Here is a 15,708-nt window from a genome sequence, read left to right as displayed (position 1 = left end):
AAGGAACAATCAGAGAAGGATTCTGAGCCAACAAATATCTTAATCAGAGGAGATGTGCTCTCCTAAATTATTTAGACAAAACTGGAAGAAAAAGAAATGCCATTTTCCAATCCTTTGGTGAAGATCTTCGTTAGTTCAAAGCACAACATAAAAAGAAGCTTTCTAGATAAGAAGAAAGATGTATCTAGTTCATCAGTCTATTATCCACAGTGGCCAATCAGATGCCAATGGGAAGCCTACAGGCAGGACTTGCTTCTCCACAACAATCAGAAGGCAATTGGTTTTCTGTCCCTCAAGCAACAGCAAGGAATTGCCTTTCAAACTAGGTAGGTGGTTAACAACTTACAATTTTTGGTGGAGGCCGGTTCCTAGGAAGTGGCAAAACATTTCTGGAAAGCATATAAAATGTTTCAATCAAACTTTTTTGCTCTTAATTGTAATAGTAATTATCTGCTTTGCTATAATTTCAGTTTCACCTGAAACTTTTGTTGTAGCGAGCACGCTGATTAGGATGAACTATGTGTATATATATATATAGAGAGAGAGAGACTACTGGACTTCCTGTAAAGCAGAGATGTCTGACATTTAGTGCTGTTATGTCAGCACTAAACAACTTTCAACCCTTTGAATAAAACTCACCAAAAACCAACAGGCTACTATTTTAAAGTGCTTATGCACCAACGCTGGATATCGATGAAGACATTAAAGAATTTTTTTATTCTCCGCTGGATGCCCTCCTATCAGAGATGCCTAAGGAGAAAATTATCCTTCTGGGTGATTTTAATGCAAGAGTTGGTTGAGATTTTGATCTGTGGCTTGGGACTATTGGAAAAGAAGGAACTGTCAACAGCAACCAGAACGGAATCTTACTTTTGACTATATGTGCAGTGCACAACCTTGTTATTTACCAACACACTCTTTCAACAAAAAAATTAATTTAAAACATCATGGAGCCTCCCTCAGTCGAACCACTGGCACCTCTTAGACTATGTAATTGTCTGAGCTGAAGATCACCGTGATGTTCTCCTATGACGAGTGCCGACAACTGCTGGACAGATCACTGATTAATACATTCCATGATGGCTATCAAGATTATACCTCAACACAGGCTTCAAGGAAGGAAACCAAGGCACAAAATGAACACTCAAGCCCTTCAAGATCCTATTAAGTGAGATTGCTTCCAAACAACTCTGCAGGTCCATCTGCTTTCAGAGTTCCCTGATAACGCCATTATTGCAGCCTGTGAACAAACTATTGGACACCAAACCAAGAAACACCAGAACTGGTTTGAGGACAATGATAGTGAGATTGAACACATTATTGACAAGAAAAGAAAGGCCTTTCAGATCTGCCAAAGAGATAGAACTGCGCCACTAAGAAAAAAACCTATGCCAATGCTAAGGTTCAAAGAAGAACTAGAGAACTAAAGAACACTTAGTGGATAAAAAAAGCTCAAGAAGTCCAGCACTTAGCCGACACTCATGATGCAGAGTGTTTCTTTAAAGCTACAAAGACCATCTATGGACCAATAAATCATTGCATATTCCCCATATGCATATGCCACACTTCTAAAAGATAAAGAAGCTATTGCACTGCGCTGGAAAGAACATTACCAGCATCTCCATAACCACAACTCCCCCCATAACTGCTGAGGTCCTCTCACGAATTCCACAAAACAAATTAGAGATGAGCTTGCAGTATCTCCAAATCTGGGAGAGTTGTGTACAGCTATTAACCAAATGAAAATCAACAAAACCAGCAGACCTGATGGCATACCTGCCGAATTCTTCAAAGTGGGTGGAACTGAACTTGTAGAACAATTTCACAAGATCATAAAAAAAATCTGGGAGAGTGAGGAGATTCCAGTAGACTTTAGGGATGCCAAAATTATCAACCGTTTTAAAAAGGGTGATAGAGCAGACTGCAGAAACTATTGAGGCATCTCTTTATTACTTGCGGCTGGCAAAATTCTTGCAAGGATCTTAGCAAACCATCTCCTAACTATATCCAAGGCTTCTCTTCCTGAATCCCAAAATGGTTTTCGAGCTTCTAGGGGGACAGTGGACACGATTATCACTGCTCAACAGCTTCAAGAAAAATGCAGAGAGCAAATCCAACCCTAGTTCCCAACTCTGGGAATTGTAGATCTGAGAGGGGAATAAGGGTCTCCTATCAACTCCTATCAGCACCCTTAAAAAACAAGACTTCCCAGGATTCTTTGCGGGGAGCCTTGACTGTTTAAAATGGTATGATCCTGCCTTAAATGCATAGTGCATATGGAGCCTGGGCATTTGAAACAGAACATGCAGTACCCACAATGCCAAACTGAATGCTCAGTGTGAACCCCTTTTCGTGTAACATACTCGTCGATTGTTACAGATATTATTATTATTCATAACTAACCTGGGCACGTCAGGTTTAAAGGGCTCTTTAGCTGCATTGTGTTCAAGCGGGTGTCCTCTGGGTTCAGGTCTCTGTCCAGGTTTCGGAGGAAGTTGCTTGGAATTCCTTAGGGATGAAAATATTAAAAGTCTAGGTTTCATATTAAAAGTTTACGTTTACAAAAAATGTGAACTAGCCCACAAGTTTTGCCCAGCTGTTGTGAATTTGGATTAATGAGCAGTTTTCTTGCCCAGATACTCTCATAATTGGAAGGCAAGACAGATGCTGGAAGACGTTTACAGGACATATTTCTTGAAAAAGATGGTGCTGGGCATATTTTTCCTATTAAGATAACCATAAATATGCATCAATCTTCTAATAAATTCCTAGGTCTCAGTTGTAGCATTAGAGACTATATGGTTTCAGTTTGCAAATAAGGTACACCAGTCAGATGACTATGGCCATAATCTTAAAGGTGTTAGTTATTATTATTATTATTATTATTATTATTATTATTATTATTATTATTATTTACATTTGTATACTGCCCTTCATCCGTAGATCACAGGGCAGTTCACAACATAAAAATACAATATAAAAAACACAAAATATAACATAAAATAAGAAAAAAACCAACCAACCAAGGATGCCTCCTCTCACAACACATTTAAAAGGGCATTGGACGTTAATTAGGCCAAGGCCTGGTCGAAGAGGAACATTTTTGCGTGGTGCCTAAAGCCAAACTTACCTCTCATTTGATCATCCCCCCACCTTATTTCCACTTAAGTCGAGTTGAATTCTAGTCCGTTCATAAACCATTGATCTAAATGTGCCTTAAGTATCTGGAGTAGATGAATACACCTCTAGGAGGACATACACTTGTGCAGGGAATCACATAATAATTTTTTAAGACAGATTTTCACACAGATTTCACATTACCTGGGCAATGGAGGCAGTGCTTTTTCCTGTAGGGAGAGAATGAATTGTTTATTATTAATAATATTATTATTTAGTCACTTTTACCCAATGATTTACAACACTAAGAGCAATTACAAAATTGAACAAGCCAATAAAACCTAAAAAAACCCTAAAACACATCCATAAAAATAAAAGACAGGTTGTGAAGAACCTGCCCCACAAGAGGTCAGAGTCGAGACATAAGCTGTATTGGATGGAGTTGCTCTTAGAAGAAGGACTATGAACAGAACATTCCTGACAATGAGGAGAAAGAAGTGATGAAAATGGAAAGGGACTTGGAAGTCCCCCGTCACAATATTATAGATACAAGGAAACTTCCATGTCTAGTATGGTCAGAATGTATTCCATCTGATATTTCAAATGTGTGAAATACTGTTCTGAACATGGACACGGTTTCATCTGAGCACAAAATGGACCATATGCCATTTCCCACTCTGGGCATGGAACATTTCTTCTCTCCAGTAAAAAACAGGATCCTTCTGCACAGGTGAGATTTTTTGCAGATAGAGTTTTTAGCACCCAAGCAGCGTTTGGTTTTCAAGGTATGTATACAAGGTCTTACCTCTTCCTCGGGAATTTCATAGACATCTGGAAAAAGAAGGATGTTCCACAGTTAGAAACAAAACTCAAAACAGCCATGCACAAATATAGATACAGGAATGACTATATATAGAGAGAGTTCTATTATTATTTTTTAAATGATAACCAGTTTTGGCAGGACATTTGATACTTGTAGTTCATGCTAAAATGTTTCTGAAAGGTGAAAAGCCACTGATATTTAGAAACAGAATAAACCAAAAAGTATCAGCAATATTAAGCATCATCGGCTCCAGTCCTACGATAAGTGAAAAGAAAGACGTTCACAGGAAGAAACCTCCAAGGACAGTCAGGGACCTCACTGGGTAAGACAAAGGGTTGTTAGTGGGGGGAAAGCTTTATTCCAAAATTCACTACAGTGCCTAAACAAAAGTTGGGTTACAGGTCACAAAGCCTGGAGGCATGGCAGAACTCAAGAGTTCATGGCTTGGTAGAATCTAAGCTTCTGAAACACACCCTGGGCTCTCCTTTTGAAGAGTATGATGGAGACCTTCATTTATGCAGTTGATGTCAGTTGACAGTCTGTGCTATGCCATGCCCCCTTAGCAGCCCATGGCAGTTTCTCAAAATTCCAAGGGTGCCCACTGCCTCAAAAGTTGGTGATCCCTGGACTGGACAAACCCTGTGGAGCATAAGGCTATGACTGGGTACTCGTCATTGTGGCAATGTGCTACTTCCAGGTTTGGAGGCAGCATGTGTCTGAATGCAAACAGCAGGAGAGAGCTCTTATCTTCAGGTCCTGCCGGACGGCTTCCTGAAGGCACTGTGATGTCCCAAGGTTTGGGCCTGGTCAAACATGCAAGCGCTCCTGAGAGCAGGTTGAGGGAGTGAAGTCTGTTTGCACTGGTGCAATTTCCTGTGACAGTGCCAGCTCACTGTCTGACTGACCCCCCTGTGCCTCCCCTTGGGAGAGTGCTCTTTGCTGGCTGGGAGTAGCAACAGAGTCACATCAACTGGCTAAGACGTTACACTTGGGAGTATCAGATGACCCTAAGGCAGGCTGTATTCTTGACAACCAACACAGCCTCTTCCCCAGGTCTATGTCAGCACCTCCCAATCTGCTGGGACCCTCTGCAGTTCCCATATCTCTTTCCACCCCTCCTCCCCATTGGACCGACTCCTGTCAAGGTGTTTCCATGGGGCTCAAAACAGGGACTGCTCTTCCTGAACAGTCCCACCCCCATGTGCCCACCCCATATTACTGAAGAAGGTCCCCTGACATCTCAGAAAAGCTTTTAAGGCAGTGATGGCCAAACTTGGCCCTCTAGCTGTTTTCGGACTACAACTCTCATCATCCCTAGCTAACAGGACCAGTGGGCAGGGATGATGGGAATTGTAGTCCCCAAACAGCTGGAGGGCCAAGTTTGGCCATCACTGTTTTAAGGGGATATAGGCTGAGGGGAGGGAATGGAAAATTTTCCTTCTGTTAAGTTTTCTGCTCACTTATCTTAGGATCCTTGCAAAAAATTCTTAAGCATATTACTAACATACTTCATTTTATCAAAGCTCTATTTTTTCTGACTTGAATATATTGGGTTATGGCCAGACTAAATTATGCGAATTCAGGCCTCACCGAAATCAATGTGACAGGACAAATGAGTTAAATCCCATCGATTTCAGCAGGAACAAAGTCAAGCTTTTGTCTTGCAATGTTGTACTGTCTGTTATGGCTAAGTGTATGTTCACTTATTAGAAGGAAAAGGTTGGAAAAATGATTCAAATCCAGCTTTCCTAACTCTGTTAAATAATAATGTCACTTGTCATTGATGCAAAGGCTGAAAATAGGGATAGTTGTAGCATTAATAAATTCCACTAGGGGGTGCTGTTTTATTTGAAAGCAAAGTTATTGCTACCATCCAAAGAAACCGAAATGAGTACTATGAATGAGCTTTCTGACGTTCCAAACAATGTGCGTAGAAAAAACTCCCTTCTCTGGCGTGGCTTGTTTACACTGTACAGCGTTAATGAAGCCTGCTAGTCTTATCAGACAAAACAGTGAGCTATTTCCTCTTGTTGGCAACATAGTAGATCCAGGATGACTTATGATGCAAAATCAGCCCCGAGTTTGCTGCAAATTTAAGGAGCACTGCCAATGGTTAGGAATGATTGCAGGTCAGGGATAATATCTGGAGGGACACAGTTTCCCAACACCCTTGAATATATATATATATATATATATATATATATATATATATATATATATGTACAAACCTAGGTCTTGCTTTTATGATGGCTTTTTAAAAGGACTGCAAAATGTAACCACAACTTCAAAACATATACAAAGGTGTTTATAATTATACTAATACACATTCTTTCATACCTAATGTTGAAGGCGATGCAGGAACAGGAGGCAATGCTGGTGAACTGGAAGGATCGAGTTTTTGCATGGGCTTGATCAATCTGTTCACCACTGGGGCTTAAAATGATGAAAGAAACACAGGCATGTCATGCTAATGAAAACCAAAGGCACATGTATCGGGGGATAGTATTTTTGGCTAAATTGGTTTCCATAAAATGGTTTGGAACTGAAATTTGCTCTTTTATACTGCAAGCAATATGCCAGCCCCGCCCCTCTTTTAGAAGTATACTTAAATATGCATTACAGCTCCTTTTCTAAAAAGGAAGTGGTCCTTTCAAACGTGGAGAGACATGGTTCAGCAAGCCTACAGCAGAAATCTAGTGGTATGTGCAGAACCCCAAGAAAAAGAAAGAAAGGAATATATTAAAATCAGCAGCCAAGAACCTAGCCCTCATCGTTCTATGGAAAGTTTAAAAATGTGCATAAGAAAGTTTAAAAATGTGCATAAAATATCACCTCTCAGTTTCAAAATGTGGCTTTTGCTTGCCCTAATTTCCTGCATTCTTCCCTTCACCTCGGTAGTCCTTTGGAAGGGGAAGGGAAGAGACTGGATCTTATCAAAAGGAATGGCCCTGCTAGCTAAATTTGCACGTCCAATTCTGAGAATTTTCTTCCTGTCTGTTGGACAGAAATGGAGTCCTACACGTTTCACATCCAATACCTTGCCCACTTGGTTGGCTTCATGAAGTTCTGTGTAAAAAAACAACTCAGATGCTTACGTTTTTTAGGCGGCGGAGTGCTCTCTTCTGTGGGTTGAATATAATTATCTTCTTCATCGTCATTTTCTAGAGGTACAACGTAATCTGCCTGAAGGAAAATGCAGAGACGAGTTAATATAGGGTATGTATAAAATAGCACATGACCTAGCCGGAGACTATTGTGTGTTCCCCCGCAGTTTCAATGCAGAGCTCTCAGTACACGATTAGATTTCTCCTGTGAAATAAATGAGATGTAGAAAGTGCCACTGTTATCTTTTCTGTCCTGGCAAAGCCATTAATAGCCAGTTTCCTAGGGAGGAAAACCCCCTTCCAATCATTTTAACATTCATCTCTGCTGGTTGACGGTGGTTGGTACGTTTTTGTTCTCTTTTCATGTTATAAAGTTGCGTTGCTATGGCTGTTGTTTGTTTCATTATTTTATGCCGGGTTTGGATTCAGTGTTGTGTTTTAGCCTTGTTTTACACATTGAAGATGTAGTATGTCACCTAGATAAATTGTCTTTATGAGACGATGAATAAAAAACACACACAAAGGTCTATGCTTGGGAAACCTCTCCCATAAATACCCCCAGCTCCAGTGAACGAAGATTAATTGAGTGTTTTGCGTTTTATGTCATGTATGTGCTGAAACTGTCTTGCGCTAGAAGCATGGGTTTTTCTGTGGGAGCACCTGAATAATGGAAGAAAGAGGTCTGCTTGCTTGGCATCCATCAGCAGGATTTTAAGTACAGTGGAACCTCTACCTGCGACCATAATCCATTCCGGAGGTCTGTCCGGAGGTCAAAATGGGTCACTGGGAGAGGCGCTGTTGTGGGCAGGTTGCGATTTCCCATTTCTGTGCGTGTGCAAATGGCGGCAAACCCAATGGTTACTTCTGGGTTTGCCATGGACATTGGGCGAAATGGACGCAAGCGGAGGAGGACATAAGAAGAGGTTTGACTGTAGTTGATAAAAACTGGTCCTTTTGAGACCTTTGAGTTGTATCCGACTCAAGAATGAATGAACTGACCTGAATGAAATTAATTAAGTAACAACAAGCTTCAGTTCATTGATTTCAATGAGTTCACTCTGAGCATGACATCAGGTGCAATACTAAACCCCCTTATGCTGGGCCTTTCTGAAGTCGGGGAGGGACTAAACTGCAGTGGGGTCCATTGCATCATGGCTGCCATACTGCTCCATACAGACCTATGGGTGATTTCAACTGTTTTAGGTTGTTGGTTTAGTTAAGATTTTGGTACTACTTTACTTGTACTTTTACAATGCTTGGCTTAATGTTTTAACTATATGTTGTAAGATGCTGTGAGGGATTTTGAGACAGCAGGCTGGCTATGGATCCAACAACAAATAAATAGCAGTTGAGCTAACAGCTATGATTTAATTATCCTCTACAGCAAATTTGGGGAACATCTGGCCCTCCAGATGTTGCTGAAATGCAACTCCCATAATCTCTAGCCATTGGGCCATACTTGCTGGGACTGATGGGAGTTTATAGTTCAGCTGCACTGGAGGGCCAAAGGTTCACCATGCCTGCTCTGTACAAGTAGATGTCTTCTCCTTGTTGGTTTCCACAAGGATTTTTTTCTGCAATTGTTAATCAATTTGAGACCACTGAGCGATGAGGTCAGATTAAGGGATGGAAGCTTCTTTTGGGACCCAAGTCAGAAAATCTCACATGTCTATCCCTCCCCTCTTGGTAGCAAAAATACAATAATAATAATCATAATGACATTCAAAGATAACAATTTGCTACCATTTCATTTAGGGAACCCATTCTTAAATTTGCAACAGGACAGAATCATTGTATTGATTTTTTTGGGGGAAAACAATGTACTAAACTGAAATTAAAACTTGTTGCACCTGTTTTATTACTTGTACGAACCAGGTTCCCCTTTTTGTTTTGCATTCTGCAAAATGTATTTACAGCAGTAACACAGTTGTATTTACAGTTTAATTGTTTTGGGGCTTGGGGTGGGTTTTTATTTTGCCAACTGCCCTGGGAATATGACCACAGAGCAGCTTAAAAACACAATAAATTCATAAAAAAATAAACTCGGTGCATCAACCGTGTATGAATTGTATTTGATATATGAATAGTTTTATTCCTTCTTGTTCTGTAGCATTTCTTCCTGGATTGTGTATGAATGTATCAAGCTTTAAGACAAAGAAATAAGCAAATAAGAAGAAAGGTCAGGAGAAAGATGCTCTGTAATGTATGCGGGACCAAGGCTGTTTGTTATAAGGACAGAATGTAATACTGGGAATGGATTATGTCTGACTGCGACTGCATGTGAATAATTTGGGGGGTGACTCACTGCCCATTAGTCAAAGCTCCATGGGGCCTCTTGTGCACACACAAAGACCTCCACATGTGCAGGAGCAGCTAGTTTTCTTCAACGGCAGAGAATGCTCCACACATACATCATTCCCATTTAATATGGGCACATCCTCTGAATATTGAAAGGAGCAGAACATCCCTTGATCTTCCAGAACTGCACAGGGAACATCCAAGCTCCTACATGAGGATTGGAGTGACAGGTCTGGGTTGAGAACCTGTTCTGAGCTTTTCTCTTCTAGAGGTTTTAGTACAACTCTGGGAGTATGACAGTGATGTGAGCAGTGGGGGAGCACTGCAATGAATGCTTCAAACATTAAATGAACACACTGCCATTCTGTTAAATGAGACCATTCGTATGTCTCCACTTTGAGCATGTGAGGGTTTGTAAGACCTCAGATGGTACAATCACTTTAACACTGTTCTCAGTCCCAGGGATTTAAGATTAGTATGATGATGATGATGAAGAAGAAGAAGAAGAAGAAGAAGAAGAAGAAAATAATAATAATAATAATAATAATAATAATAATAATAATAATAGATTAATAACTACTATTATTTCCTTTTATTTTATTATTTTAAGAACAACAGCAAGTGAGAGATTCTAATATTTGACTTCTGCCACTAGCTGTGTGCCTATTCCCTATGCCTTGATTACCTTGATCTCCATTCTGTTCCTCCTGCTTTTATAAATAAACTGAAGTGCCTTGTTAGTGCCAGGGTAATATTATTTACAGGAATAAGCATGCAGCTTCCTACAACTCTCCCTTCTACTTCTGAATCTTTTGTATGTGGAGAATGTGAAATGTGCTAAATTCATAAAATGGGCAAATGCTCCTAGAACAATAAATTTTAAATCATTACTGTCATCATTTTTATTATTTTAAATTGTGACCTCCCTATTGCCATGGTCAAGAGGATTCATTCTTAAGGTGGCCATGCCTAGCTTTTGTATCTAATAACTATCCTGATTTATCTGTCAGCGTTACCTCATCATCCTTAGGCTTAGGTGGTTGTATTGGCCTGAGAGCAGCAGGCGGCAAGGGCAAAGTGGCCAGTTTCTTTGGTTTAGATAATGAGTTGCTTGGCAAAGTAGGCAGTGGTTTGGTGACGGGCCAAGGTTTCTGTGGACTAGGCCGCTTGTTGTCTGTAAACGAGAAAGAAAATTGAGTAAGAATCCTTAACTTTCGAAAGGGTGCCTCCATCCCCTTCCATTTTGATCTAGTCTACTTATAGACTGAGATCAGTTTCAGAAGTCCGACTGATGTACAGGAACAGGACATGTATCTGACCTGATGTGCATTAAACCATAGTTAAAAACAATGGTTTAATGTGAATGAACAGCATGCTGCTGAAACTATGGGCACGCCACTCCTCTCCCACTCCAGCTGTGCTGTCTGGCTAGTTGTGAACATCTGAACTTGGGCTTGTGGTTTGTTTCTACCAAACAAACTATAAGCCTGGGTTAAGTTGACATGCCAAGCCAGACCATGGCTTGTTTTCTAACAGCATGGCAGGAGTGGTTTTGGCAGTGCGTACCAGCACGCTGCTCATACACATTACCTGTAGCTTATTTCTATTATGGTTTAGTGTGACTGCAAAGCAGGTTCAGTATATTGTGCTCTCTGGTTCTCTGCATCTCTGTCTGATTTAAGAAGCAACAGACTGTACAATTTCCGCCCCCCCCCGGCACAGTAACACATCCAAAACTACTTTGAATATGACATACTTATCATGACTGGATCAACAGTCAAAGTTACTTGTGCCTGAAACCCTCCCTAAGATCCCAGCCAAAAAACACTTCTGGGGATTGACATAAAATGCATGGTTTTAAAACTGGGCCCTGTAAATACCTCCTACCCTCGACTCCCCGGCAATGAAATGAGAAGTCATAAAAATCATCCGACTCCTGGAATTGATCACTTTTGAGAAAACAACACCACTGAGAGAACTGAGCGTTCTGAATATTTTCCATATCAGCTTGCACAGCCATTTAAAAAATAAAATAAAGCTTTTTGTTTAATAACAAGCTATATTTTTTAAAGACCCCTTCATTGTTTTGACAGGAACTTCATATCTTGGGGGTGGGGATAATATTGTGGACTTTTCTATGACTGGCATTTTAAAAGTAGATTGCAGATGTGGGGAGGCTGATCTGGACTCTCTCTGCCCCATTGGTCCAGATTGCCCTTGAAATTGGCTTTTAAAAAGTCACTTGTGCTAATTTTGTGAATGGTGTCATGTGCAGCTGAGCTCTGTTATAATTTAATTTTCCACCTCACAGAAAAGCACCCAATGAATGACCCTAGACTTGTGTGTGCCATTAAAAGGGCAGGGGAGCGGTATTGTAATCTCGGCTAACAATTAGAAACTACAACAACAAAGGGCTTGTGGCCTTTAAAGGCCAACTTACTTACTGTGACATGAGCTTTCATGGACTCAAGCCCACTTTGGCAGATACATAAAGGAAACAATTGCAAGGTGGGAGTTAGGAATGCAGAAAGATCATCCTACTGAGGCTCAGCCCTGATTAGGAGACCGGGGAAACGGGGTGTGACCACCATTTAAATCCCTCCTGCTTCCTTCAAATTCTATGCCATTCATTATGTTCTGGAATAGGAAAACAGGTGCATAGAGTGAGGCATAAAGATTACCTGCATATTCTCCTCCAGCACACGAGAAGGCTGCTGGAATCTTCTTTTCCTGCTCGCTTGGTGGGGGCTCATAGCTGTCATCAGGGTTTTCTTCGGTGGGAACCACGTACATCTCAGGATCAGAGTGGTCATCAGGATTCTCATAATCACTATCCTAAAAAATAAATAAATAGGGCATCATTCATTTTCTTAGAACCCTGTAAGATGCAACTCTTAGAGAGAATGCGTGCGTTGGGTTGAGATATGCCACAGTATCGTTTATTTTTAACACCACCCCAAAATGTAAGCAGCTCCCCCAAAGTCTTTTAATTCTGTGTTTACATGAACATGATTAGTCCCCTGTGATGTATAATGATTACCTGTAGATGTGAATGGGCTGCCAGAGACCAGTCACAACATGAGAACATTCCCCAGCACAACTTGGATGCAATATTTTCTGGGACAAGCCACATCTTCAGCTGACAATCTAAATCTGTCCTGAGTTTATAAAGCAGCTTACAATTATGGAGAAGAGCAGGGGCAAGGAAACTACAGGCAAAGGGCTACATACCTACATAGGCCACCTTCTGAGAGCTGCATAGCAGTGGTGGGCAAGGGCAGTTGCAAAAGGGGGCTAAGCAAAGAATGGGACTCTGATCACATGCCTAAGTTACATTCCAGCTATGCAAAAGTCAGAGGCTCCTATATACAAACACCTCCATTCTCCTTCCAGGCCAGAAACCTTACCACAGGGGGTCAAGGACCCTTTCCAGACAAGAAAGAAGGGTGTGTGTGGCTTGTGGGTGTTTTGCTTGAGGACAGTCCCAAGGGCCAAATGGAAAGATTTGGAGGTCCACATTTGGACCATGGGTCTGATGTTCCCCACCCTGGGTGCAGAGGAACAGAGCCATGCGGGTGTGGGTTTCAGGGAAAACAAGACAAGAAATAATTTGAATAGAGGACCAGTGACTTTTTTGCTGGTAGCACACTCAGTGGGTTTTTATGCCCTGTGGCGAATCCCAATGGCAGCCAGTGAGGTGGGGTGACAGTACTAAAGAGCAGACCTTATCAACATTTGTCATGCAGTGGTGCTGGAGGAAATGGGTGGTGGGATCAGAACTACATAGGTCAGGAATAGGGAACCCGTGACCCTCCGGATGTTATTGGACTCCCAACTCCAGTTCTGATCTAAGTGGCAACTTCTTATTATCCAGACACAAGACCACTGCTGTGAGCATTTTGGTAGTAATGCAGATACACACACACATACACACATCTCCAGCTCTTCAAGAGTGTGACTAGAAGACTGATAATATCATTTATATAAACGGAAGCAAAAATAGATGGTTTGGAGTCAAAAATTCCACAACTCAGATTTATAGTTATTTAGGTGCAACGGTGGAAGTGTGACGAATATACTTACAAATTCATCTGACCACTGTTCCTCTTCCTCTGCCTCTGCGTAAAAACAAATAAAATTAGTTTGCTAGCCACTGAAGAGCATGCAGGTTAGCAAGATGTCAAATACTTCCTTTTGCAAAACTCTGTCTACAAAATGCTCGTAACTGAGGTGTTCATGCAGCTAGCTAATACTGTAACTTAGATTTACGGTAGTGAAATGAACTGGCACGAGGACACAATTTTATAACCATGTGCTACAATATACAGCATTTGCATTTTATGGCAAAGGGTGAAAGCTGCTCCCCCTCCCCTTTGTTTATCTTCTTGGCCACTTCTCATAGGCTGTCAGATGCTGTGATATTTGCAGCTTTCGTTTTTCTCAGTGGAAGCCTGCATGCCTGACAATCCATCCCCAATAGCTGTATGCTAGGCAATCTGCAACACTGATTTCCTATCTCTCGCCTGCACACCATTTGCATGAGACATTAATGCAATCTTCTGACAGGAACGAGGCACATGCAGGCACCCCTCTTCTTGAAGAAAGTCAGCATCTCTGATTAAACAGGAACCAAGAAGGAGAGGAAACATCTTGCAAAATGTTACTCAGGAAATCTGAGGCCAAGGCACTGTGTATAATGGGCATCCAAAACTGCTCTTTCTTAAATCACAGCCTCCGATGCCTAAATGTAGCACAGTACTACTTTTCTCCTGAGGCTTCCTAAATACCATTCTGAAAGCTAGCAAAGGGTTATGTTTCATCAGGTACTTCTTTATGGTTTGATCTTTTAGCTGAGGCAGCTTTTCTGTGGCCTGCCTTTTCACATCTAATAGCCGAGGTAATGATTCAAATTTCTTCATAGGGATGCAGTGTTCATGTTAGCTACATGACACTTATGATCAGCTATGCAATGAAGTCATTGATTAAGTGCCCATTTAACCATTGCCCTAGCCATGTCGGAACCACTTCTGTGAGTGGTTTCCATGTGCCTGAGATAACTTTTAATTAACCCAACCATCTGGGTGGGGGCCAACTGCATGGGCCCCCACCAAGGAATGGGCACCCCCAAGGCAAGATACATGTGACGTGCCTCTCATCTTCCTTTATAAGCCCCAAACTCCCTAAACTGTGGTTGGTACCAACCACAGGACTTAATTAACGGTTAATAAACAGTTTCATGTTCATACCTCTATAATCTACTGGTGGCACACTTGGTGGTGGTTTATTTGTTAGCCTGTGAAAAATACAAAAGTATTATATTACACTTCCAGACCATTAAATAATAGTTGCATAGCAACAAAGCACTTGGCGAAAACGAACTATAACAAAAAGCTGGTGACAAAAGACCACGACAAAGACACTTAGCAAGAGGTACATGAAGATGCAAACAAATCTATGGTTTGTGATACTTCTGGGGAAAGAATGCATGTAATGAACATGGATATTTCTGCAGGAAAACACAACAGACAATTAAGGATGTAAGAAATGCAGATTGTTAGTTACAAAACTATCCAATACAACATTTAGAATGCTAAATAGTGAAATGTCCTTTTAATCTGCAAATTTTAGGTTTGAATGCATCCTGTATTTCTTGTCTATTCTGAATCAGAATCTGATTCTGCATCTCAATATTGGTTTCTAGCTTCGTTGTTTGAAAACAAGTTCCTTTCTTCTTTGCTAATCAAAATTTCCATTTGTTTTCCACAGGGCCTAGGGGCCAGTTCTGATCCTGACCAGCTTAAGAGGAGCTGCTGATGAATGCAAATCTAAGCAGAACTGGGTTCTCAGATAATGGTGATTCATAAGCTGTTTTAGCTGGAATGATCCTAGTTAGGTGGATGGGAGCTTTCCAAGACATGTCCAATCTGATTTTGAATCTGTAACATCTGAAAGATACAATTTAAGCCAGGCAGGGGAACCTGTAGCCTCCTATATGTTGTTAGACTACAATTCTCATCATTCCTGATTATTAGCCATGCTATCTGGGGCTGATGCAAGTTGGAGTCCAACAACAATCTCGAGGGCCACATGTCCCTCAGCACTGTTTAAAAGCCACGCATCTTTTAGCAAGTGTTTAAAAGTTGTTTACAATTATTGCTGTGTCTATTTATTCATCCCTATATTGCACATTTACATACAAACTGAAATGAATGTCTCCCTCATCCCTACTTCTGAGTGGGCATGTAGAGGATAGTGTTAATCATTCAAAATCAGACGGAGGTCTGCTCAATTGTGGCTGATTCTCAGCCTCCCATGCCCTATCTCAGATTGTTCAGATGGGCTTCCCAACACTCCAATGAGGCTATT

At 41.1% G+C, this 15,708-nt stretch overlaps 1 protein-coding gene across 6 annotated transcripts in view; it reads right to left on the bottom strand.

Moving 5' to 3' along the window:
• BLNK (B cell linker) overlaps positions 1-15,708 on the bottom strand; it is a 103,128-nt gene that overhangs the window by 10,882 nt on the left and 76,538 nt on the right. For all 6 annotated transcript variants that reach the window (XR_014168640.1, XM_081912748.1, XM_081912746.1 and 3 more), the window contains 10 exons: positions 14,589-14,635; positions 13,426-13,460; positions 12,024-12,177; positions 10,359-10,516; positions 7,036-7,123; positions 6,278-6,373; positions 3,923-3,948; positions 3,322-3,347; positions 2,404-2,508; positions 347-389 (listed from right to left, as the gene is read on the bottom strand). Coding sequence is in view for 5 of the 6 variants with exons in the window: in XM_081912748.1 (XP_081768874.1) it covers positions 347-389; positions 2,404-2,508; positions 3,322-3,347; positions 3,923-3,948; positions 6,278-6,373; positions 7,036-7,123; positions 10,359-10,516; positions 12,024-12,177; positions 13,426-13,460; positions 14,589-14,635 (778 nt within the window). In the remaining variant the exon portion in view is untranslated. The remainder of the gene's footprint in view (positions 1-346; positions 390-2,403; positions 2,509-3,321; positions 3,348-3,922; positions 3,949-6,277; positions 6,374-7,035; positions 7,124-10,358; positions 10,517-12,023; positions 12,178-13,425; positions 13,461-14,588; positions 14,636-15,708) is intronic.

Source organism: Podarcis melisellensis, assembly GCF_964234715.1.
Source record: "Podarcis melisellensis genome assembly, chromosome: 5".
NCBI lineage: Eukaryota > Metazoa > Chordata > Lepidosauria > Squamata > Lacertidae > Podarcis > Podarcis melisellensis.
This window is presented reverse-complemented; position numbering and strand designations above follow the sequence as displayed.